General features: G+C 34.8%; 1 protein-coding gene across 10 annotated transcripts in view; it reads left to right on the top strand.

Moving 5' to 3' along the window:
* Nucleotides 1–27,753, top strand: part of Calx (sodium/calcium exchanger 3) — a 429,752-nt gene that overhangs the window by 386,573 nt on the left and 15,426 nt on the right. For 5 of the 10 annotated variants that reach the window (XM_067097790.1, XM_067097791.1, XM_067097788.1 and 2 more), the window contains exons 2-5: nucleotides 14,525–14,616; nucleotides 20,708–20,761; nucleotides 21,949–22,085; nucleotides 26,573–26,672. In XM_067097790.1, coding sequence (XP_066953891.1) covers nucleotides 14,525–14,616; nucleotides 20,708–20,761; nucleotides 21,949–22,085; nucleotides 26,573–26,672 — 383 coding nt within the window. The remainder of the gene's footprint in view (nucleotides 1–14,524; nucleotides 14,617–20,707; nucleotides 20,762–21,948; nucleotides 22,086–26,572; nucleotides 26,673–27,753) is intronic. The other 5 variants (XM_067097794.1, XM_067097795.1, XM_067097798.1 and 2 more) reach the window with 2 other exon arrangements.

Genomic DNA, 27,753 nt, shown 5'->3' with positions numbered 1-27,753 from the left:
AATAATAATAATAATGATAATATTAATACATACAACAATGGCAGCTGCATTCATAATACAACTAATAACTATAAAAAGAAGAACTATAACATTAAAACAACTCTAGACAATAACATAAGACTGTATGCCAGCTACGTTGCAAAGAGAATAATAATAATAATTACAATAATGACAACTGCATTCACATTAAACTAATTACTATAAAAAAACAACTATAACATTAAAACAACTATAGTAATAATTCTATTACTCTTCCATCCTAACTTGATAGCGTGCTTGAATCTGATTTGTTAACGAGACAGTGTGTCAACATCTAAGAGTTTAAAGAAGAACTATCAGAGAACTACGTCTGGAGGAAGCTTTAACTGACGACAGAGAGAGAGAGAGAGAGAGAGAGAGAGAGAGAGAGAGAGAGAGAGAGAGAGGATACACCTCCTCTAAGACGAGCAACTTAAGAATGGGCTTGGTAGTTTCCATGTCGACAATTAGTCAAGTAATTATCGATTACCACTAAGAGTTATTCATGTCGACGAGGTGTCAATCACTTTTGATCAAAATCAGTACATCCATTCTCAAGAGAGAGAGAGAGAGAGAGAGAAAGAGAGAACCTCTCCATTTCCTTTAAATAAGTAAAACGACAATCACTTAAATACAACGGAATATTCTAATGAAACTCAATATTTACGAAATTATTTCACAGCGTGATGCTTTGTATTTTACCATTACCCTTATAAAATACACTCAATAAAAAAGGTAAATGAACACTTCAAATATAAAATTAGTTACTAAAGACAAAACTGTAAATGACTATGTATCAACTGTGATTTCGAAGGTATATGAATATTTCATATATAAACGAAATCATTTGCATAATATCAAATCTGTAAATGACTAAGTATTAAGAGTGATCTCAAATGTATTTGTAAACTCAGCATACGAGACAAAAAAAAAAAAAAAAAAACACGGTTGAATTTCAAGTCACAGAATTTTAGGATTTAATATTCAGCCGAAATCCTGTATTTGCATGAGGAGCGTCAGATTATACAAGCATGATGTAATTCTGTAACGTCTGGTATATTGTTGTAAATTATGATTAAGGCTTGCTCAAACGATATGAATGTTTAACAGTTAAATGAGAACTACACCAGTGATAAAAAATACGATCTGAGTTCATATCTTGTATGAATGTATACGTAAACAGTAATATATATATATATATATATATATATATATATATATATATATATATATGTATATATATATATATATATATATATATACATATATATAAGATATATATATATATATATATATATATATATATATATATAAAATGAATATATATAATAATATATATATATACATATACATATATATATATTTAATAAATTCATCCAGTTTATCAGCCTCTCACACTTTAAAGAACAAAACATTTATTGCTACTTCTACTACTCCTTATACTATTCTTAATAATAATAATAATAATAATAATAATAATAATAATAATAATAATAATAATAATAATAATAATAATAATAATAACAGCACACTTCCTAAGACACACCATTCCCCTTTGCCCCAGGGCGATTAAGATGCAACTCTGCATAATGAGAGAGAGAGAGAGAGAGAGAGAGAGAGAGAGAGAGAGAGAGAGAGAGAGACGCATCTCCCCAACGGAGGAATCGCTGACGCTCTCTACTCGGCCGCGTCACTCACATTATATCTCGGAATACTATATATCATTCCGGGGTGCCAAATCCACATTTTCCCCTGACAGGCCACCTCAAGTAACGTGCCAGGATTAGCTTCTAATCCTCCACTGAATCTCTGAAGCGGCTTGAGTGAATGGCATGAATTATGGACTGGAATGACGTCTAAAGGGTGAGATCCAGTTCCCGCGAAGTGAATAAGTTTGGCTGAATTCACGAATTATAAGGGTTTGGTTAGATTCACTGATTATAAAAGTTCGGTTAAATTCACGAATTAAAAGAGTTTGGTTAAACTCATGAATTAAAGAGTTTGGTTAAATTCACGAATTAAAAGATTTGGTTAAATTCACGAATTATAAGAGTTCGGTTAAATTTACGAATTAAAAGAGTTTGGTTAAATTCACGAATTATAAGAGCTCGGTTAAATTCACGAATTATAAAATTTGGTTAAATTCACGAATTAAAAGTTTGTTAAATTCACGAATTATAAGAGTTCTGTTAAATTCACGAATTATAAGAGTTTGATTAAATTCACGAATTATAAGAGTTCGGTTATATTCATGAATTATAAGAGTGGTTAAATTCACGAATTATAAGATTTCGGTTAAATTCGCGAGTTATAAGGGTTTGGTTACATTCACGAATTATAAGTGCGGTTAAATTGACGAATTATAAGTTTGGTTAAATTCACGAATTATAAGAGTTCGGTTAAATTCACGAATTATAAGAGTTTGGTTAAATTCACGATTTATAAAAGTTCGGTTAAATTCACGGATGATAAGAGTTCGGTTAAATTAACGAATTATAAGTGTGGTTAAATTCACGAATTATAAGAATTTTGTTAAATTCACGAATTATAAGAGTTTGGTTAAATTCATGAATTATAAGAGTGTGGTTAAATGCGTGATGTGGGAGTTGAGAGTATTTGGTAATGCTGCTGGGGTCTAGTGCAAGTGATGAATATTTTCAGAAAATATCCCGACTAGGTAATGAGTTTTCATAGTATTCCTTAAAAGAAACGAAAAATATGTTACCAAATTATTATGGACAATATTAAAATTACTTTACCAGTTATATTTCAGCGGTTAAAATGACTCTAACAAACATACTTGAATGACTATAAAAATTACTCCCAATCGTACTTTTACAAATATTAAAATGACTCTACCAATCATACTCCAGATATTAAAAGGAATCTATCAATCTTACTTCAAATATTAAAATGACTACCAATCGTACTTCAAATATCAAAATGACTCTACCTATCTTACTTCAAATACTAAAATGACTCTACCTATCTTACTTTAAACATTAAAATGACTCTACCATTCATACTTCAAATATTAAAATGACAACCAATCGTACTTCAAATATCAAAATGGCTCTACCAATCTTACTTTAAATATTAAAATGACTACCAATTTTACTTTAAATATTAAAATGACTCTAATAATCTTACTTCAAATATTAAAATGAGTACGAACTGTACTTCAAATATCAAAATGACTACGAATTGTACTTCAAATATCAAAATGGCTCTACCAATCTTACTTCAAATATTAAAATGACTCCCAATTATGCTTGAATGATTTCTAAATCTTAATCACTAAAACAATTTTAATATTACCCTCATCTTGACTAAATCAGCACTTTACTTCATTCATATATTAGAAAACACAATATATAAAGCAACAATGCAATAATGATTACAAAAACAACGTTATTCCGACTAATCTTCTCTTCCCCAGGGAACAAAACAAACCAATTCTTTCGGCCATACTGTGATACAAGATGATATAAACTTCTAGCGTCGCATCTCGGGCCAGAGTTTCATTATGTAAATTCTCTCTCTCTCTCTCTCTCTCTCTCTCTCTCTCTCTTTTACGACTCCCCAAGCATGCCCATAACGGTGGCGCCCGCCCCTTTCCACTCAAACCCAAGGACATGAGCAAAGGATTCTCCGTCCTTCCTTCCATGTGCCTTCTCTGTGCCGAAAGGATGTCAAGGACTCCTCGTCTAGGATTCAGCAGATTGCTGTGAAAATACTGCTCTCGTTTTATCATGTTAGGCTTAAGGAGCCACGTTGATCCAGCTGGTTAAAAAGGAGTACTTATCTATTAGAATAATCACCACACAACCACAAATTAGGTTTAGAAATATTGAGAAGTTTAGGAAACGCTTTATATCTTTCAGGCTACTGAAATTGATCGGGACTACGTGCGCTTATGTTAAGCATATAATTGCTTTAAAATTATAACATCGGCTGTATTTAATAAAAAAACACAAACACAATCGCAATGGATTATCTATAATAATAAAATCCGAGTGAGTCTTTCTTGTTTGTCCGCCCAGGGCGGCGGCGTGGTAGGTAGGGGATCGGGAAGGTAGGGGAGACATAACACATCCACCCTCCTCCTGCAAACCTGTTTGTCCAACCCGGGTGGGGCGGGGTAGATAGGGGATCGTGAAGGTAGGGAAGACATGACACATCCACCCTCCTCCTGCAAACCTGTTTGTCCGCCCCGGGTGGAGCGGGGTAAGTAGGGGACCGGGAGGGTAGGGGAGACATGACGGGCAGCGCCGGGTTCCAGCGCAGCGTATCCCTCGCCATCAAGCTCGTTAATAATAGAATAATCTAAAAATTGATCGGGACTACCATTAATACTAATAGCCTTTTCTGCCTGTACTTAAGTATGTACTCGAAGAAAATAAAAAATTAAAAAAATGATCCGACACTATGTTAAGGAATGTTAAAACTACAGAACGAAAGTAAAACAATAACTGTAACTCACACACACACACGTGTTATAAAGGGGCGAAAGGAGGTTAAATTTCACATGTATGAATGTAAATGAAATTGCAGTTCAGTTCTAAGACTTCCCGAAGCCTTAGAAGCGATATATGGTAGACGCAACGGGGTTACGGCGACGTAACCCATTCCTGGCACTAGTGTGTGTGTGTATATATATATATATATATATATATATATATATATATATATATATATATATATATATATATATATATATATATATATATATATATATATATATATACTATATATATATATGTATACATATATGTTACATATATACATATATATATATATAGGCCTACACATATTTGTTAGAGGGAAGCCAAGACTGAAGTATTATGATTATTATTATTATTATTATTATTATTATTATTATTATTATTATTAATATTATTATTATTATTATTATTATTATTATTGTTGTTGTTATTATTATTATTGGTGAATAAATCCACAATGATACCAGTGTAAATATATTTTAAAAATATATCTAAAACTAGAGAATCGAAAGATCTCGTTTTATATATATTTTTAATATATACTTCCAAGACATCATTGTAGTTTTCTTCACCATTTTTGTGACTCGTACGATTATGAGGTTTCCATTAATTAATTATTATTATTATTATTATTATTATTATTATTATTATTATTATTAAACTGAAAATGAGAACATATGAATATTATAACACTTATGAAAGTATGAAATATATTTAAAAATATCCAAAATAATGTATGCAAACTCATAAAAAGCCATGGAGGTATATAAAGCAAACCAACAAAGCTTTTTAGAGTTTTTTAGAGTACATTAAGCCTTGAGGCCCCTCGTAAATATAAAGGCAACAGCATAATGTAAGCTGCTAAAGGGAAAAAATAGAAACACAATGAAGAGAATATTAAGAGACAGGCACCGGTAAATAAATGAATGCACAAAAAATTCAGATAAATTCAACACTCGCCTGATGACTCAAGCCATTCTCTCATTATAATTACAAAATGTTTAGAATTTTTGTGAAACGAGAACCCTTAATATTACCTTAATTTTTAGGCTTGGAATAATACCTGTATCAATACTACCGTTATAGAAACTATTAGAACACCAGTTAAGCTCCTCCAACTAAAAAGATCTTAATATAAAATAAAGCCAACGCATCACTTTCAATTCCTGATGTTAAGTAAATGCAGTAATAGCCTATATAAAATCTTAGCATAAAATCAACCTATGTCTTCTAAATATAAAATCTATGCATAAAATCAACCTACCTCCTCTAAATATAAAATCTTAGCATAAGATCAACCTATCTCTTCTAAATATAAAATCTTAGTATAAAATCAACCTGTCTCTTCTAAATATAAAATCTGTGCATAAAATCAACCTATCTCTGGCAACCACAAAATTTTAACATAAAATGAACTTATCTCTTCTATAAAATCTTATACACTATATGATCACCTAACTCTCTTCGCTATCAAGTGCTAACATATCCTACCTTAAGTCATCACAAAATCTTAGGAATAATTACGTAACGCTTTTCATCGTGACATCCTGATATAAAATCGACCTTTCTCTAATCACATGAAAGACTTGAAACCTAACATAAACCCGCCTTCTTCTTGTTCATTTGAACGTGGCCATACAGCCCAGAAGACAACGGCTGATGTATGTGTGTGGTGTATGTGTGTTGAAGGGGGGGGGGTGTCAATAAGAACAACAAGGGGAGGGGTAGCGGGGAGGGGGTGGAAGGGCTATAAGAACGACAGCATCCTCACTGGATGGAAGAAATAGAGCAACGTAAGGGAAGGCGAGTTATGTCACAGACAGACTTACAAGGTTGGTGGTTAAAGCCACATAACAGTTGACACCGCAGTAAGCTGCGTTCAGCTGACGCGAGAGAAATGTATTATTCCTCAATTTACATCTCACTCCTTGTCTAATACTGTGTCTCACCGGTGAGACTTCCCTGTGCTAATTATTCGTATATTGGCATCCTAATTAACACGTCTCCCTCTCCCTGGAACATATCAGTTATTCAATAAACATGGGATCACACTGTACTATTTACAAAGAAAATGATCACAACTGAATTTACACATCACTCTCAAATATGTACAAATGAGGTGTCAGTGTATTATTCACTTATCAGATGACACACCTCACTATATCATTTACTATATCAACTGTAGTTATATATTTGAATATATATATATATATATATATATATATATATATATATATATAATATATATATATATATATATATAATATATATACTTATGTATATATATATATATGTATGTATATATATATATATATATATATATATATATATATATATATATATATATTACAGCTACACATTTAACTTGAATATGGGTTCTAATGTCTTTTAAATTTATATCATAGCCAAAAACATTGAAAAGACCTTTTTCTTTATAAGAAACTTCCCTTCCTACACATGCACATACTGTACACAGGACACACACACACACACACAGGAAAGCCTTCTCCACCCCACAAACAAAAATACAGGACACTTCCCTCTTCGCACACAACCACGAGAAAACTTAATGAATCCCGCCAACCACTGCCTTACCATCAAAAAAGTTTAATGAAGATATTTTAGGGATGAACAAGATTACGCAACATTCCTCACTCTCAAGAGTAATGCGGTTGTGACGGCGTTGTCGGGATACGCTTTTTCATAAAAGAAAAAAAAAAAGAGATTAAGGAAAATAAATACTGTCCTCTCTCTCTCTCTCTCTCTTTCAAAGACTCGTGGCGGTGCCATGTCATGGTTGGGAAACTTGTACGAGTATGAGACTTCATAAACAAAAAACAAAAGAAAATAAATTTTTGTGCTTCTTTCGTTTTTGACGCATCATATTGCGTGTCAATAATTTGCACATCAATACCGCGTTAAAAAATTATTATACACCCTTTAAAATATGAATTTTATATATATATATATATATATATATATATATATATATAATATATATAGTCCTGTTAATGTAAGTGTGATTCCAAACGATCAGTAATTTTGTGTAATTTTTAGCACTGCGCCAAATTCATATTGGAAAGGGTGTGTAATAAAGTTTTTTACGCGTATTGATGTGCAAACTATTGACACGCAATGTGTTAATGTGTGTGTGTATGTATATGTATATGTATATATATATATATATATATATATATTATATATATATATATATATATATATATATATACATATATATATACATATGTATATATCTATATATTCACCAAGCACTCATATCAAGGGGTTGCAAGCCCCAGGTCCTGAATCATGGATGTAAAAGAAGCTCAATGCCGGAAGCGTCTGGAATTTCTTAGGACAAATAACAATAAGTAAATTCCTCAAAATTTCTCGTTAAAAAAAAAAGGCTTGCAACAAAAGGAGGAAATGAGTCACACAAATACGCAAACATGTATTTATTGGAAACTTTTAAATATATACATGTTTATAAAAAAATTCTCTGAACCATCTTAAGCCAAGTAACACATTCCGAACCTGTATCTACTCGCAGAAAATGTAAACTGGAAAACCTTCGTTTGATCAACACACGCCTCAAAACATCCTAAAATCCCTTCCACCCTGGAGTCAAGTCACGGAGGAATCTCGTTAAAAAACGAGCTCAGATTCGTTAATCCAATAAAGGATCTGAGAGAGATGTGCTCTCTACCAAACAATTGGTCTACGAATGAAGAGGGCTGTTTAACCCACCCTTCGACAAAACTTCAAACAGGTTTTGTTAGACAAACAAAGCTTCTCAGAGAGAGGTGCTCTAAACTTTGAGGCTTCATTCTTAGAGCCTTTGTTTTTATGGCAAAAAACAAAGGCTCTAAGAACGAAGAGGGCTGTTTAAACCACCCTTCGACAAAACTTCAAACAGCTTTTGTTAGACAAACAAAAAAGCTTCTTAGAATGAGGTGCTCTAAACTAAGAGGCTTCGTTCTTAGAGCCTTTGTTTTTATGACTAAAAACAAATGCTCTAAAAACGAAGAGGGCTGTTTAAACCACCCTTTGACAAATCTTCAAACAGGTTTTGTTAGACAAACAGAGCTTCTAAGAGTGAGGTACCCTCTAACCAACCAACGTCCCACAAACGAAGAGAGAGAGAGAGAGAGAGAGAGAGAGAGAGAGAGCCGTAGGAGAAGTGAGCTCTATAAACCAAGGTCTAAACCACCGTCATCCACTTAAGAGTCGAGTTACGACGAAGTCTCGTCATCCGTCAAGACAAACGAAAGACCACCTACAGAGTAATAGCAATCTACATAGAATACTGAATTTAAGGCAAAGGCCAAGCGCTGGAACCTATAAGGTCATTCAGCACTGAAACGGAAATTGACGGGAAGAAGGTTTTGAAGGTGTAAAGGAGGAAAACCTCAAAGCAGTTGCACTATGAATCAATTGTTAGGAGAGGGTTGAGGAAAGGAAGATGGAAGAAGGAGAATGTAAACCGAGGTACAGTAAAAGGTATGAAAGGGATTGCAGCTAGGGGCCGAAGGGACGCTGCAGAGAACCTTAAGTGATGCCTACATGAGGTGAACTGACAGCACTACCCACCCATCCTCCAATGGGGAGCACTCTATATAAAACACCGGCCGAACGCCCACGTCTATAATACAGAGGCAGAGTCACGCCTCTAACATCAGTATGCAAGGGCTGGTGTGCGAGTAAAGGCTCAGGGCAAACAGGGCGTGAAATTTCATTCTCTGTCGATGTCAACTGCATTTACAAATTTGGCTTCTGAATCGCACTCCGCCGTCGCCCGTCGCTGCCTCTGCTGCTATTCTGGGTTTGAGCGCAATAGTGCAACTGCAAACGTTTGCCTGGCTGGCAATGTTCGTGGTGTACTCTCGTTTTGTAACATACGAGGAAAATATTTTTTTTCTCGTATGTTACCTCATATTTTTAAAAAGTCAATGCCAGTGTTTACTGGCTTTTGATGAACAAGATGGAAAAAGAAAAACGTTCTGTACAGATCATTAGAAAAACTTTAAGTGAATTTCGTATCAAAAACTGTAGATGAATTTCGTATAACAGTTTAATATAATCGAGGGTTTATTTCTCGCACGAAAAGGAAAATAAATAAAAAAATAAATAAATAAATATCCTATAATACAAACACTTTCGCTATTTTTTTACATTTTTCCTCCATTACGATATCGGCAAAAATTTTGAAAAACTTTCCAAAGGTCTGACATTCAAAAGCATATATCCATTACAAATAAAATAACCTGAAATAAACAAGCATCAAATCAATCAGGAAGACAACAAACGAAACCAACGCAAAAAGAACCACCAAACCAACGACAACGGCAAACAAACCAGCAAAGGCAAATGAAAGCCAACGTGGAGGCAAATTGTCTAGCAAGTGGCAGACTGTCGTGGTAGCTGGAGAGAGAGAGAGAGAGAGAGAGAGAGAGAGAGAGAGAGAGAGAGAGAGAGAGAGAGAGAGAGAGAGAGAGAGGAGGGTGCGGAGAAGTGTGTGAGAGAGAGAGAGAGAGAGAGAGAGAGAGAGAGAGAGAGAGAGAGAGAGAGAGAGAGAGAGAACGACCAAAGCCGTGGGTCGAGTTAGCAGCCATAGAACTGGCACCGATGCCAGAATCAGAAGGCTGGTGTCCTACTATCTTTTCGTAGATGAAGAAGAGAGGTTCTCTTTGCTTGTTTGTAAACAAATACAACTCGAGGACGGCGTGAAGAAGAGTCACTGTCAAGTGTAAATGTTTTTAACAAGTCAATGAATCGCTTTATTTGAAACAGGTTCGTATACATGACAATATTGCAAAACAAATAACACAGATGCATATTCCTTTCAATACAATTGTTTCGCATCGATAGCTGTGATGTAAAGTTCAGTATTAACAACGACAAAATTATCATTATAATTCGCCCATATTAATTTTGAAAGTACAAGGGAGCTTAGCCAGCGAGAGAGGTATAAAGGTTGCATCAGAGCATATCATCATTCACAAAGTGGTAATTCTCAAGATATAAACTTAAACCAAGACTCAACACGAAGGACGAATTACAAAATGATACTCATTCTATAAAATTAATTAAAAACATAAATTCCAAAAATGAATTATAATATCATTAGGATAATTCCCAAAACAGTATAAACTCCAATAAGAAAGTACATCAAACCAATAATAATAACAGAAAAGGTATTCGGTGGCATCACTCTTTTCACCATGAAATTACTCATTATATTCATATACTATACTGATTTTCATGACATTGACATGAAATGTGAAAATTAAAACTTTTTATATAAGAAGTTAAACAGAAACGTCAAAGCCTAACAAAACTTAGGAATTACACAGTAATACTAGTTCCCATTACTGTCAAAGAAACGGAGGAAGAACAATTACGCCTGACGAGTCACCCCTTTAAAAATTGTGGGCGTTTCGTTTTCTTTATTTAAAAAATACTCGTTTTCTCCTCCAAATATAAGATAAACTCTTATAAAAGAACTATGCACATGATCGACGAAACAAAATGAACATATTTGGCACTTATAGAGAGAGAGAGAGAGAGAGAGAGAGAGAGAGAGAGAGAGAGAGAGAGAGAGAGAGAGAGAGAGAGAGAGAGACACGTCTAGACAAACTTGAAGAGAAAATTGTAAGATCAATGAATTTCATATACGGAGCTAAGCGCGCAAAATGCAAGAGGAGGCGGAGAGATAGGAAGAGAGTCTGAGGTTATAAACCCCTAAGATGGAAGGAGCCGGGAGAGGTTGCTGGAGGTTGGGGGAAGGGGATTCAGGGGATTGAAAAAAAGCGTTATAAGAGGTTCAGATAGCAGAATGGGGTGACAGATGGGAGTTGGTGGAAGAGGTTGCAAGATGCTGGCGACAGGGAACAAGAGGTTAGCACCGTTAGCTGTTAAGGTTGGGGAGGGCTGGGGAGGTTCAGGGTAGTCAGCGAGATAAGAAGTTGAGGCTGGGGAGAAAGGTTGGTATGAGGTTACGGGATAATGAGCTTGGAACAGGAGCTCTTACGCTCTTACGTGTGAGGTTTAGGGCAGAAGTAGAGGTTCTTACGTGTGAGGTTTAGGACAGCAATAGAGGCTCTTATGAGAGGAGTGAGGTTTAGGGACGTATTTAACCTTACAGTTATCGAGGAAGTTAAGACAAGGACTGAAGGATGAGTAAAAGAGGTTGAGAAAGGATGAAGATACGAGTTAAGAGTACGGTTACGAGTCTGGAAAAACATTTAACAGACCATTCGGAGACGCAAGGCTACACAGGGACGGAATGGCTTTATTTCGTTCTCTCTCCCCAGACGAAATCGCTATTCCGCAGTGCTTTGCTCCTTCCACGATTAATGAGCCGAGATGTGGGGCATTAAATTTGTCTTGGCGTCGTACATAATTTTCTGTGATGATCTGAAGCTTTTCTGTTATTTCTTCGGATTTTTTTTTTTTTTTACTTTTACAAATTTGGAGATTTTTGTTGAATCTGAGAGCTTTTCATTTTATTTCTTTTAAGTGGCGTTGCTCCTGAGGTAATCGAATATTTTCTTTGCACTTTTTCCGGATTATTCAGTTTAATCAAAACTCTTTACTTCTACTTGAGTTTTCTTAATAATTGCGAGAAAACTACAAAATTAAAAAATGCTAAGCTTTCGAACAAAATTAACGATAGAGAGAGAGAGAGAGAGAGAGAGAGAGAGAGAGAGAGAGAGAGAGAGAGAGAGAGAGAGAGAGAGAGGCAGGCAGGCTTGCAATAAGGTTATCAACAATAAAAAGTCCCAAATGACCGCATTTCCACAATTATCTGTGGAAGAAAAAATCACTCGACATTTTTCTCCCCACTGAATGCAGACCGCAGCAGAGAGAGAGAGAGAGAGAGAGAGAGAGAGAGAGAGAGAGAGAGAGAGAGAGAGAGAGAAGGTCAACGACCTCTTGCGCTGGATCGCTGGCCTGTCACGAATCACTGACCTTTTGGCGCTTATACGTATCTCACTTAACAATTATTTTTCTACAGAATGAGTCATTTTTCCTAACAATTATTTTTCTACCGGCTGAGTCCTTTTTCATAATCCCGTAACTAATAATCAGGGTTAATATTCCATCTCGTGATTGATACCGACATGGAAGTGGGTTGGAAGTGACCTAAAAATACCTCTATCTTATGAAAAAAAAAATTTACTCAGTCAGTACCGACGTACACAACGATCATAATTACGATAAATGTCTGGATAGTTAAGTAGACAGAAAGAAAAAAAAAAATCTTGAAAATCATCATAGTAATAACTTATACGTGGGATGGAGAAGTAGGCAAGAGGTATACTGACTTCAGGGAATTCTGAGCTTAAAAGTGGGTTAAAAAATATTGTGTTAACAGAGCAGAAGAAGCAAGAAACAAATAATCAGTAGATACAAAAAGGCCACCAATCAAAATGAAAGATAGGAAAATATATAAATAAAAAATAAATAAAATAAACAAAATAAATAAATAAAAATAAAAATAAATAATTATTCCAAACATAAAACTATAAAATCTCCAGCTGGCATTAGTGAAATTCTTTAAAAAAGTCATATATGTAAATATGTTTATATACATATGCTGTATATGTATAATATGTGTATATATATATTATATATATAAACACATATACATATATATATACATATATATAACAAAACTAATAAACATTGACGAGTTTCATGCAATTCGAAAAAAAGATGGCCGTACAAATAACGATCAAAATTTTACCTCAAAAGGTTGAACTATTTCTCACACTCCTTTTCAAAGTCACAATTAGAATGTCAAGGGAAAAGGTTGTTGACATAAGCAACGTAAAAATATTAAAAAGGAAAGTGAATTCAGTCATTTTCCCAATCATTTCCTTCAAGTCATTTTCTTGAAATGCCACCAATGGAAACAGGGAGGAAACATTTCCCCAGACCTCGAGGGAAATCAATTACAAAGTTAGCTAAACGTAAGAGAAGGGAATAGGAAATAAAAAATGGTTCTGTAAACAAAAAGACATTGATAAAAAAAGATAAGTAAAATGATAAACATCTAAAGCTCGTTTCTTCCCTTTCACTCTAAAATGTAAAATAAATGTTCTCACAGACAGGCTATAATATATATACTTTTCCTATCTCTCTAAAAATTTCAAAACTGAAAGCAGGACCATGAATTTTATTATTTATATTAAAAAAACCATAAAAATTGCTTTAATTATAAAGACTAGATAATGAAAATTATTCCGAACCAATGCTAGATTATAAACATCAAGACTGGAATAAAACCATATTTTCATTTCTCTCAACAGAAAAGAAGAAATTTGAAATCCTTATCTCTCGCTCTGAACCCTATTTTTCTGTATAATAAAACTCTGCAAACCCTGCTTTTCCTGTATAATAAAACTGTAAATCCTGTTTTTTCTGTATAATAATCGATAATTCTGTAAACCCTGTTTTTCTGTATAATAAAACTCCATAAACCTTGTTTTTCCAGTATAACAAAATTCTGCAAACCCTGTTTTTCCTGTATAATAAAACTCTGTAAACCCTGTTTTTCCTGTGTAATAAAAGTCTATAAACCTTTTTTATCCTGTATGACAAAACTCTGCAAACCCTGTTTTTCCTGTATAATAAAACTCTGTAAACACTGTTTTTCCTGTATGATAAAACTCTGTAAACCCTGTTTATCCTGTATAACAAACTCTGCAAACCCTGTTTATCCTGTATAACAAAACTCTGCAAACCCTGTTTATCCTGTACAACAAAACTCTGCAAACCCTGTTTTTCCTGTATAACAAAACTCCGTAAACCCCGTTTTTCTGTATGCTCTGTAAACAATATTTTCCTCCATAATAGAACTAAACATAAATGAAAATCACCGGCAGATAAAAAGAATAATTTAAAGAAAAAAAAATACTCCTTTAACTAAAACCCTTTTCTTTTCTCCCAAAATATAACTCAAAACTAAAACACATTTTTTTTCCTCTCTCTCCCAGGAAAACCATCTCGATCACCATCATTGAGGAAGACAGCTATGAGAAGGACGTGCTCTTCTACCTGGATATTGGCGAGCCCGTGGCTGTGGGAGGTGAGAAGTCCAGGATATAGGATGTCATTGTGGGGGGGAAATCTCCCCCGGGGGAAGGGGATGGAGGGGGGGGGGAGGGGAGGGGAAGGGAAACTTCGACAGGTTATTACTTTCTCTTTTCAGGGGCGTTTAGGAGGAGATGGGGCAGGATTCCAAAAGACATGGGGAGAAAAAAAAAAGGGGGGGAGGGGGCTTCAAGTTGCTTGACTAAAAGAGTTTTTCAAGTTCTTAATAAGTTTTTCAAGTTCTTACTAAATAGTTTTTCAAGTTCTTAATAAATTTTTCAAGTTCTTACTAAATAGTTTTCCAAGTCCTTGCTATTTGAAAGGTTCTATTTAACGGGGTTTCTCTCAAAGCTTCCTTGATTTTATAGTCTGCAAAATGAAAAATATCATTTGCTTTTCAAATTTCCTTAAATATAATCGATTCTAACATCAATTATTTCAATAATTATTCCAATTGTGACTGATAAACATTTTATTCTTTCTGCAGATATTTAATGTTAATCTATATTTTTTGTAGCTAAACCGTTCTCCGACCGGGATGTCCTCAGAGTAAATCAATATTAATACTTTAAATCCTTATCAGATTTACCAAATGCAGCTCCTTTTATGTATGTGATCAATTTTGTGGGGTAAATATTTAGCGAGGAAAACACTGCTGCCAAAATTATTTCGTTCATATAATATATATGTTTGCAGACTTTCAAGAAATCTCAAAGTTATTTCACTCAATTTCTTCACGAAGAAGTTGCACAAATCGCTGTTACCAGATTATGAAAAATATTTTCGTCCAATAAAAAATATTTTGTTTATCTTAAATAACAAATATTAATATTATCTACAACCCAAAAACAATTAAATTTTCCCATCTGGCAACACATCCCGTAAGAGATTTTTTGTTTACTATCTTAAATAAAGAAATTAATAGTATCCATAACCAACGAATGATACATTTTTTTCTTATCTGGCAACACTGATTTTTTCAGGTCACAAGCATTTAAAAAATATTCCAGAATCAGAATGGCAGCTTAAAGATTAACAATGCTTTTGCATCTGGCAACGCCTAACGTTATTGAATGAAGCCTTGTTTATTGTCTCTTGTGATGTACGTTTATCTAGAAAAAAAAAAAGATAGTGGGGATTTTGTATGGAGTATTGTCAAGATTAATACATCAGAAATTAACCATTTACGAGATTTTGTGGAATGTCTTGCATTAAAACTATAGAATAGATTATTACTGAAATAAATAGTAAAATGAATGTTGGGTGCTGAAATATATTTTGTAGGGAAGAATAATTTGGTATCAATACAGAAAAATATTATTCAGTATCTGCTCTTACGTGGAAGACATGAATTGTTGTTGTGGAGTTTCAAAATTTATACAAATAAAAAAAAAGGGTTTTGACAAAATTACTGGAATTGCGAATTTTCAAGTTATGATGAAACTTTTTATATATTTATATAATCCATTGCCAAGTCCAGTTTTCGTAACGAAGTAACGGTTTTATGTCCTGTATCAGATCTGATATATATTTTCGGACACTTGACTTAATTTCGTGTCAGAACGGAGTGTTCAGTTTAACACCTGGGTTAGAAAGAAGTGTACCACGTAACTGTATCAAGAAAATAAAGTTCACTTGACATAATGAGAACATGGGGAAAAACTTTGGTTTCAAGTTCCTAACAAGAGAAGGATATAAAAAGAGAACCTGCATATTTCTTAGTTACCTTTTAAGGCAAATGAAAGCTATAACTTTTCCCCGAAGTACTCCATAGGGGCCTATGAAGAGAAAACAATTTCCTCAATTATTTCATGATCAGCTGAGCAAAACTCTTCAACAACTGCTTAAGGAGTTGGGAAGAACAAGCTTCTTTTCCTCTTAATTCAGTAGTAGCGGGAAGAAAAATAAAATCAGTTCTAACGAGTGGCTGAAAGACCCTCAGTTACTTATTGAGTGGCAACAAGAAAAATATTTAAAATTAGTAATTACAGGACCCATTCCTCTGTAACCCAGGTGTTTGAAGGCCACGGAGATACAAAAGGTGAACACGGATGAAACTAATTAATAAATTAATATTTATCATCTGCTTTCTGTATTTTCAGTGATTTGGTCTCTTATTTCGGTGTCCCCTCGTGAATGCAATGACCTCAGTTAAAAGATAGAGCTACTTCTTCCTTTCTCTTTTTTTAAAAAAAAATATTCTCTGAAATGTCCTTTCTTTTAGTTAAAGCAACCTACGCACGGTGAACAAATGTTAGCTAAAACTTATCTCTTTCGAATCTTCTGCGTAGTTCCATTGTAGCAAATCTCATATAGATTTCCACGCCGATCACGTGACAATGCACACTCCATGCCACCTACCTAAAATTAGAAAGGATAGCAATGTTACTGACTTAACTGTCTACATTGATTCATATATACATTCATATATATATATATATATTATATAAAATATATATTTTATATATATATATATATATATATATATATATATATATATATATATATGTATGTATATATAATTTCCCCTTTGCATTTATCAATGTGGAATTTTTTTATACCTTTATATTATATTTATTTTTTGGTCATGAAAAAATCTTTCTCTTTTTTTAAAATCTACCTTCACGGTGTTGTTGTATTATTTGCAAGCAGTATCTATTGTATCTCTACTGTATCTCTAGCTACATCACACACTTAGTGCCCTTTTGGCTTGATATAGAGAGCTGACCCTTTATAAAACAGCAATTCTCATTGAGAGTAAGCACTTAAATTAGAAGTAGATGATCACTAATAACCGTTTGATCAATGAAGGGATAGGTATGTTGTATTTAGTCATGCTAAAATCCCCAGCCACCCTTTTTAAAATATTCACGGATAGATTTGATCTTTTATAAACGCAAAAAAAAAAAGGCATATCCCTCCAAAGAGCACTATTAGATGTACAATTGTTAATATCCATTAGTTGATTTATGATCTAATGCTTCTTCCCCTTTTCTCTCTCTTTTTTCCCCCTCCTCTACTTCTTCTCTTCAACATCCTGTGTAAAAAAAAAAAATCTCTATAAAACCGAATATCTTTGGTTATCGCCTGTTCCATATCGATGTAAGTGAGCCCAGAATCTTTATGCGTTGATACCGTGAATGCTTTTTGAATGAGAAGCTTTTGTAGGTAGATTGTGTTACGCCCTTCTGACCCACGCCCCTCAAAAGTCACCTCTGTTCGGTGGTCTTTTACCACGTATATACAAGCACTTGCGCCTTGTTGAGTAGTAGTTTGCGATGTTTTGGCTCCTCTCAACCTGGTTCTTTTATATTATAAGTTTTTTATTATTTCTTTATTTCGTTGGGTGTGAATTTCCCTTTCTGACACACCATTAGTTCATTGTACCATAGCCATGGAATAAAAGGCAAAAGACTTCACTCGCGCTCGCGTTCTCTCTCTCTCTCTCTCTCTCTCTCTCTCACACACACACACACACACACACACACACATAAACAAGGAAGTCCTCAAATAAGTAAACTTTGAGAAAACTGCATAAATCTTTCGCTGCTATACATGCAACTCTCTCTCTCTCTCACACACACACACACACACATAAACAAGGAAGTCCTCAAATAAGTAAACTTTGAAAAAACTACATAAATCTTCCGCTTATGTACAAACAATTCTAATTTGAAATTGTTACAGAACTCACACACTTTCCTCTCACACAAATACCTTTCCATGTAAGTCTTAACATTTCTTTCCTCTGCATTTGAAAATCCTAAATTTCTCCCTCTCTCTCTCTCTCTCTCTCTCTCTCTCTCTCTCTCTCTCTCTCTCTCTCTCTCTGAGTGTGTCTTTATCTCTTCCTCTCTCTCTCTCTCACACACACACACACACACACACACACACACACACACACACACACACACACACACACACACACACCCATGCACACACACATCTGCAAGCACAATACATATAACCAACATATAAGAACTACCCAGAACTACCTTTACTACAAACAGGAAAGACTGAGTAAAAACCCAAAATTTAGCGGTCCTTTCGGCCTGAATCACAAATGAAAAATCTCTCTCTCTCTCTCTCTCTCTCTCTCTCTCTCTCAATGTGGCTGCCAAACTGGCATAATATGAAAGAGAAACGCGAGTGCTGGTGTCGCCTAAGTTCAGAATAATAGGTAACAACATACCCATTTAAGTAAAATATAACCATGTTGACTCTAAACGATATCACTCTAAATTACACACTGAATGCTGAAGACTATGCTCGGAAGTAGTACTGTCGGTTCTTGGGCAGATTTCAGAACCTCGGACTGTGTTTAGTGAAGTAAATTAAGAAATCAAGAAACATTACTAAATAGGAATTCCTTGATTAGACAATGACGTGATATTAAGTGGAAGAAATACAGAAACGTTTGGTGGAGAAAAGTTACAAAGGACAACATAAGCGAACAACGTGCAAAACGACAGAAGGAAATCGTGCTATCTTGGGTCATTAACACTTGATATTACTATTAACATATAGGTTAGCAATGCACACTGGAACAGCACAGCACGGGGAGGGACTGACATGCAAATTCAGATGATAAAAAATGACAGAGATAGATAATTTCCATTTGAAAGTTGGTGGTCATCAAGTGCAAAAGTTACTAACAAATAAAACGGCAGTTACAGTCAATAGACAGTGTTTGAAACATACGATTACCCAGATGGGAACTACAACACGTACCAAAATGTACTAAATATCGATTCACATTTATTTGAGCTTATCTAATTGACTGTAGTCCTTATAAACCACGACTGCGAATCCACTGATAAGTGACTCTCAAAAACCAAAAATATTAATTAAAAGCAAGACTTAATAGTATAAAAAAAGACTAAAACTAAATTATTCTTCTATATGTTAATAAAAACTCCATGTTAACTAAATGAAAAAAAAATAGAAAAGAATTATGTACTGTAATATGTCCTTGTCATTGACTCTGCTTATGGTGAAATAATCACGCCATGAATAACCCAAGCTTATGGTACAATAACTTCTTCAAAAGACTGACACCGCCCGCTCTGGTGCTTCGATAGATATAACAACCACGTCTCTTGGGGTCTGAGAGTGTAGTAGAACTAATTCTGACACAACTAATTCTTTATAATAATGGCCAGTATTTATTGCAATGGCCACTTCTTTTCAGCAAATATAATATTCAGAATTACTCACTGCCTTTCAAACTTCAAGATGCGATGGGTCCTGTGATGTACATATTTACACCAGCATATACTCTGTAGATTTCCAAACAAAAGGGTTAAACCTGACGCATCACGTTCGGGATTGATCTTCAAAGAATCGTGGTCCCGGAAATGAACTATGAGGCAGATTCGGGGCCTTCATTTTTCGTTACATGTAACAAATGATGCAACAACAAGAAGCTCCTGCAGTACTGCGCCATCTGTTGCACAGAGCAAGAACCATCACTGGATCCACTCGGGGAGTGTCTCGTTACCTGCTGTAAATGACGAACGACTCATCACCTGTCCCACATGATGAGCATCCTTCGTCATTATGACAGACGACAGGCACCTCATCATATGCAGCACATGACGAGCACCCCCATCGCTTGTCACATGGGACAGGCACCAGTCATTTACTGCACAAGAAGGGAACCCATCGTCGTTACTGCGGATGATGGGAATTCCTTCACGAGAGACCCAATTTTACTAGAATATCAAAGGACCCTCCGTCCTTTACTGCAGATGACGGGCATCCCATCATTTGTTGCATGTGACGAGAACCTCATCATTTATGATGAAACACGATGCATTTAAAACGATCTCCCGATACCTGATGCGAAATCTGTGTTTCCCGCTCGTAATCCAGAATGCCATGCTAGTGTTGTGCATGATCGCTTGTTTGCCTCTCCAACCTTAAATGTTTTTATTCTCTTCCAATGTTTTTCTCTCTTTTTTTTTTGTCTCTCTTAAGCACCGTTCTCTTTGGTCTAGGTAAGACATGTTTCTGGTATTTTGTTCTCTAACCTCTGTGATGATTTTTTGAAATGCAATTTTTTTTTCTTCCGTAATTCCACGCAGAAACTCCAACACCCGAAGAAAAACCCAACCCAGAAACAGGAGATATAATTATTGGTAATTACATCAGTAGAATCATCTTAATCTTCTCTTAGTCGATCTGGGTGTGAAATTATTACTATTATTATTATTATGATCATTATCATATAGCTGTTATCCAACCATTATTCACCTCCGATTCTTCCTTCTAGGGTTTGCATTACTTGACTGTGTGCCACCATTACCACAATACTGTTGTTGTCCAACCACTCACCTTCAGTCTCCCTTCCATAGGGCTTGCAACTGTTTCACTGTTATTCTTCCTAAGTGTTGCTTGAGCGTGTGTGTGTGTGTGTGTGTGTGTGTGTGACGTTTGAGGTTTGTCTTAACAATGTCGAATGCTATAGTTAGTATTTTCTCCTAATTTTGAAGTAGGATATAGCTGAAAATGCTTAGTATACAAATTTATAGAAACTGAATACCGAGAGACCCTTAGTTTTTGCAGAGATAAGATTCATGTGCCTATATATAATCCTTTTTACGCCTATGTCAACCTTAGGAAACACCTTCAGCACTGTCCTAAATCCCAAGTTGTCCCCTCTAAAACACAAGGTGCTATATGAATTCACTTGTAAGCCATATACCTTTTATTCTCTAGTGCCACGTCATCAAAAATTCTGCCACAGAATTCTGCTCCTTTGCATTTGAAAATTCACACTGATGTTTAACCTTCAGAAGCACATTTTTAATTCCTTAATTTTGATCTGATCTTTTTGCAAATTAGTCTAGATTTACCTCACGCTCCACTCTTGCCATGGTCTCTTAAGGGCTGCAAGATCATCTATGAATTTTACTTCACTGAATCCCTATGAAACATTTAGGTCTAAAATAAAGAACTAGGGATCCAGATGGTGAGCTTTTAAAACTTTAATATATGTATTTTAATGAAGAAAATTGTTTTTTAAATTTTTCAAAATGACACATTCCATTTCATTCAATGCATATTCTAAATATAGCTACCATCAAGAAGAAAATGTCTCTATGTCTATGATCATTCCAATGATCCAGTTATTGTAAAATATTTGCCTGCATTGTGGAACCAAACAAATCTAAATTAAACGTAGTAGAGCCTTATCAAAAAACAAAAAGGAGAACCCTTACCACTTCTAATTAAAGAAAACAGCCCCACTGGATCCCAGAATGACCTCCCACTCTAAACATGATCCAGACAAAATCAGTCTCTAATGCGAGTGGCACCATTGCAGATGAATCAGGATTCGAGTTCGCCACTAAGGGCTCCGATGCGATGACTGAGGAAGAGAAGATCGCCCTGCTTGGCAAGCCCAAGCTCGGCAATGCTACCCGTGCCCAGATCAGGATCAAGGAGAACAAGGAATACAAGGTTAGTACCCCTCGCTTTCTCTTTTTAATGAAAAAGTAAAGCAACTTATGTAAGTAAAGACACTATGGTGGTAAGACTACTAAACGCAGCAGGTGCCAAGGACTAGCCTTGAGGGAAACCAAGAACTATTCGGATTTAATCTGCCTCTGTCTCCCATCACCCACTTGGGTGAAGTCTGTCAGTGAGGGTACAGTTGAAAGCTGTAACCCATTTTACGTGCCTCTTCTACCGTTGAGGGAAAACCCCACACCTTGACAATACAGAAAACTTCAGCCACTAATATAGCCTTTCATTAAAGGTAATATATTACAAGATTAGTAAATCGCTACAGAAACTACTGTACATAATATGAAAAGGTTATTTTTCTTCGAACGCAACAATGGGACAATTTTAAATGCAGCATGTTTATTCTAAACCATTGTACATAATGGCAGGTGGGACGTTTGAGTACTGACATAAAGCTTAGTAGAAACTTGAATGCTTTAACTAATAATTAATCATTAACTTCCCACATAAATACAGGGAAAGCCAAGATTTATAAATCATCAAAATATACATAAATACAATCAAAAATCAAAATATACATAAATACAAACAAAATATATATATATATATATATATATATATATATATATATATATATATATATATATATATATATATATATATATATAATCATAGAATAAGTTTCAGCTTTCATTCGGATTTGAACTCACATCTAAGATGCTGTGAGTTACACGCACACAGCATTAGCGATAAGACTACAGCTTAAAACCTTTAATTCTCTTGCTCAGAAGACACTGCAACAGTCTACACAGTGTTGGCCTTTAAGAAAATTGTAACAGAAGGCTCTCTTACACACCTGTACAACTGGGAAATGTTTCGAGGTAGGAGAAAAAACGAGGAAGACCTAGAAACTGCTGGATGGATGCCATGTAGGAGGTAATGCCAGAGGTCTTGATATCCAGGAAGTGCGAAAGTACTTGATTGGGTCAAGTTGCGTGGGACTTTTGATGCACTCCTGATGAGTTTTCTATGTGGCTGCATAAAGCAGCTAATATTGCTAGGGTGTTCTGCAAATGGGGTTCATCCTTAATACAATACTTCGATTCAGTAACAGGTGTGATGTTTTTTTTTCTCTCTAGAACCGCCCCCAGTTTGGGGAAACGTTAAGTGTTGAATAAATACATATACACAGGGACTCAGGTTGTGTGTAAGTATTGTTTTTAAGACAGGAATCAGAGCAACATTAATTATCATGAACGTAAGTGTCTTTTGTCCAGAGCGTTTCTGACCACTTTCTATACTTAAAAAATTTGTAGTACAGATTTTGCCTTAATCACGTGTAGTTTCATTATCTTTTGGGTAAAGTAAAAATTTGTAGTACAGATTTTGCCTTAATCACGTGTAGTTTCATTATCTTTTGGGTAAAGTACTAAGATAAATCTAACAAACAGTAAAATGGAAAATTATCGGTCACTATAATAATTATCCCTAACTTTTTTAAGAATTTCAGCTGTGAAGTAAGTCTTAAGTACGCTCACTTATAAACACTTTTGTCCACAAATACACGCACCCACACATACATCTACTGTGTGTTTACCTATTACATTTTTTAAATCAAGGAAAGCAATGAACTTATGAAGAATACTCTTCGTAAAGAGCATTAATTTCTTTGTACAGTTTACCATCACAAGCAAAGGAGGTTAGGCTTTCCCAGACTGAATTTACCTACTGGTAATGAATTTGATTACAAGTTCATTATACAGATATTAAAAAAGCTCCCTACAGTATTCAAAACACAAAGAACAATTGTGAATATAAGTTTAATGAAAGAGTAATCACGCTCTCTGGCCCCTCAGCTTAAAATATCAACAAGACTTGCTTCAGTAACAAGTTTACTTTTCAAGAAGTTTACTTTTCAAGACCATTTTATTTCGATGCCAGTAGTCTAACCTCATGAGACAGCGTTTGCACAACACTTTCTCAGAGCAAATATGATAGTTGAACAATATTATCCCGGTAAACTGGCAAAAAATTCGAATCCTTTCATAAATATTCTTCCCCACTTTATTTTTTTTTTTGTTAACCTTTGCCTCTGTCTTACAGACTGCTGTGGATAACTTGGTCTCCCAATTCTTTTGTCATGCAAAGCTACCGGTAACGTGATTATTACTACTGACTGTTTCTTTTAGATGCTGAAAATGGGATTGAGATCATGAGCCGGCTTCCTGGGACCCGAGCGTTTCAATTCATGCGAAAACCCCCAACAAGATTATAGTCAATACTCCAACAACCAACTCACACAGATTAAGATCCAGTAAAATTCATATTTAACAGCAAAAGTAATACTCTTAACTTAGCCCAACAGCACAAATGAGTAATCATTAAAACAAATTATTTACAGTTCTTCCTGCTCCAGATTCTAAAATACAGGCACTAACATCTTACTAAACTTCAAAAATATTAGATTATCAAAACTTGCTCCAGTTCAGTAAATAATTAAGTACAATTCTTTTAGTTAGTCTTCGTCAGCTATCAGTTGTACATCAGTTCATCAGTGAATGGCTAAATACGAAAAAATCCAGTCACCTTTCCCAGTATTACACGACGTTAATTATTTCTACCAACATGACAGAGAAGTCAATTAACCAACTCTGAAATGGAACAAGGCTAAAATACGCCCGATCCAATTTATACCTAAACTTGTGCCGTAAAACAAAACCTATGTTCCATCTCGAAAATTTTGTTTTACCTCTGGTTTTTTTATATATAATTTTGCTTTGTTTCTCAAGACATTCAGACTCCCAGGAAGCTGTCTTTTAATACCTCTTATATCTTTTCCAGTTCGCTGCCTTATTCCGCTTGACCGAGAGCTCATTTGGAATTACTCAATTCATGTGTTAGCTACTGAAGTGTTCCCATTAAATTTCTGAATGAAAATATAATTCTAACTTTTAAAAAAAACACACAGTTAAAACAACACAACTAAACGATTTTCAAGTACGCATCGGGACTGTAATGACCCCAAATAGGACTGAACCAACACAACACATCAATGAAAAGCTTTAGGAATTTTTTTTTTTTTAGAAAACAAAGCATCATACGATTTCTATGATGTTAAACCAAATACTGTGATCACGAAACTTTACTTCTGTACCATACATAATGTTTTAATCGATTCCCAAAGGGTTTTCAAAATTATTAAGCTGGTGCACTACAGCACAGTAGGAGAGAAGGCTTCCATCTGAAAGATATTGGCTCTAGTTTAATATTTGCATCATTGCACTAAAAATAACTTGCTGTTACTACATCCGAGATGTTCTAACAACACGTTTGAAATAATACTTTTAAAAGGAGAAGTAAATATAAGCGTTTCATGTTGGTTTGAAAAATGTCAAAGTTCTGGCCAGCGAACCTTACCTTGACAATTACAAAGTCTATCATTCTTCCCCCTTAGTGTTTCCCTTCCCAATTCATTCCTATCCTGACAGTTTTCGAGTCACTTGGCCATCGAAAATATTACTCTAATTTCAAAATTAATACCTACCTGACGACCAAATGAGCTCTCTCTCTCTCTCTCTCTTTCTTTCTTCCCTGATCATGCTTCTATAGCGCTTCGTCGCAATTATCTTCTTTGTCTAAGACTGTAGAGTAATGATTAGAATTGATTGTGCAGACCACAAGTCCATTTCTTCCAAGACCACCACAAGAAATGACTTCTGGCTTCATTAAACGTTTTGGCAGGCCAGCTGTAGAACACTAGTAGATGCTGGATCAATAAAAGTACAGTGATGGTAATCTTCCTACTTGATGCACTTTGAAATGCTTTGGGATTCGATCAAAACATAATAGCACTATAAAAAAAGTGTAGCAAGGATGTAAAATTAAACTAGCAAAGTACTGAAAGGAAATATTAATCAAACAGTTTATTCTATTATCTTCCTAGTGGTTGGTTCCAGGTCACGGGATAAACACTGTATCAAAAGTGCAAAGATAATACTGATGGATAAACTTAAAAAACCGCCAGGTATGTAAACTGTTAACAGACACCAAATAAGGTAACAGACAATAAATAATGGTGTAGATGTCGCTGCTATATCACAAAAAATCAAATAGTGAAAGTGACTCAACTGAATTTTCTGGCAGTATATGTGACCAGTAAACACTTGATGCAATTTAATTATAAGTAATTCATAATCATCTACTGAAAACTAGCATTCATCATTTGTTTCCACATCATTAAAACCTGCTCCACAAATGTCTATCTTAACATGCACAGTATGTGGCCACTCCATCAAAACTAAGGTTTTTTAAATGGCATTCCAAAGGAAAATATACAAAATTATCTACACTTTCCATTCACCTGTAATTACAAAAGCTACTCTTACATTTCTTGTAGACATGAGAACGCAGTACAGTCTATCTCATACGACTTTGCGTAAAAACCCTAGGCTGACTGACTCCAACTTGGTTACTTTTAACAGAACATGGTTGACAAGCTGGTGAAGAAAGCTAACGCCTCTATGCTCGTCGGTACCTCTTCCTGGAAGGAACAGTTCACTGAGGCCATCACCGTGCAAGCTGGTAAGTAGAGCCTGCCTGCCCGAGGTAACTCCTTAGTTCCAGTATTTGGAAATGACGACTCGTCCTCCTAAACTCAGCTGTAACGACCATTCCATCCAATGTCCACTAACTTTCTTGAAAATGTTTAAGAATTTATGTCTTAATCTTAACTTATAACCAGTAAGATTTATCGAAGAAGTATTATATATAATCTACACTAACTGCATTACTTATACATATCAGTGTCTCTTTTGAGAATGTATGAAGCTGTCACCAAGTATATATACGACTTCTAACCCTTCTTCCTCTCCTAGGTTAGTCCATTTATCACAAAATCATTTAGAACTGGTCAAGAACCTTCACATCTGTGTTTCGAAGATACTCTTCTTGATACTAATCCTTAACAAAAATAATAAAATGGACCAATTAAAGATTGAAACTCCATAAATCTGCCATGAATAAATAAAGTGTACAACACTACCCTAATCAAGGCACCAATATTAAGAAACCATCACTACTCCATTAAAGGAAGAAAAAGATTTAAATTTACAAAAAACGATAAAATCTTAATAAAATCATCAGGAAATGTTCCTCAAATTCCCTTAGGAAAAGGAAAGCCTCTCAGACTGGTCCACAAACTGTCTTGGAGAACTGAAAACATCCTTTAAAAACTAAATCAAAACCTTAGATTCTGGTGATCAAGAACAAAAACCAAAAATCCTAGATAAAACTGGTCATGTTTCAATATCTTTAGTTGTCTAGTCCACATATTCTTAACATTCTTAGAACTAGATAGAGTTTTGTCTCAGCATTTTCTAATTCGATGTGACTTTTTAACTGTAAAAAAAACTAGTTCTGATTTTCATATAATTACAAACATACATGTACGCACTCCAAGTATTTATTGTGCATGTTCTAATGCACTATACCCAATTATTTTTTTTCCACTGACTTGTCAGTACTGTAGTGTGAGATAATAGTAGATAACCTTCCTCATTTACAACAATACAAAAGATGATCATTCAAATAAAACTCTTGAGGCAAAATTCTATTTCAAAAATGACTCATCGAGAAGGCTATGGCATTTCAAATGCACATACTA

This window comes from Macrobrachium rosenbergii, chromosome 54 (assembly GCF_040412425.1).
Source record: "Macrobrachium rosenbergii isolate ZJJX-2024 chromosome 54, ASM4041242v1, whole genome shotgun sequence".
Taxonomy (NCBI): Eukaryota; Metazoa; Arthropoda; class Malacostraca; order Decapoda; family Palaemonidae; genus Macrobrachium; species Macrobrachium rosenbergii.
The sequence above is the reverse complement of the archived record's forward strand: the minus strand, read 5'-3'. Positions and strand labels throughout refer to the sequence as shown.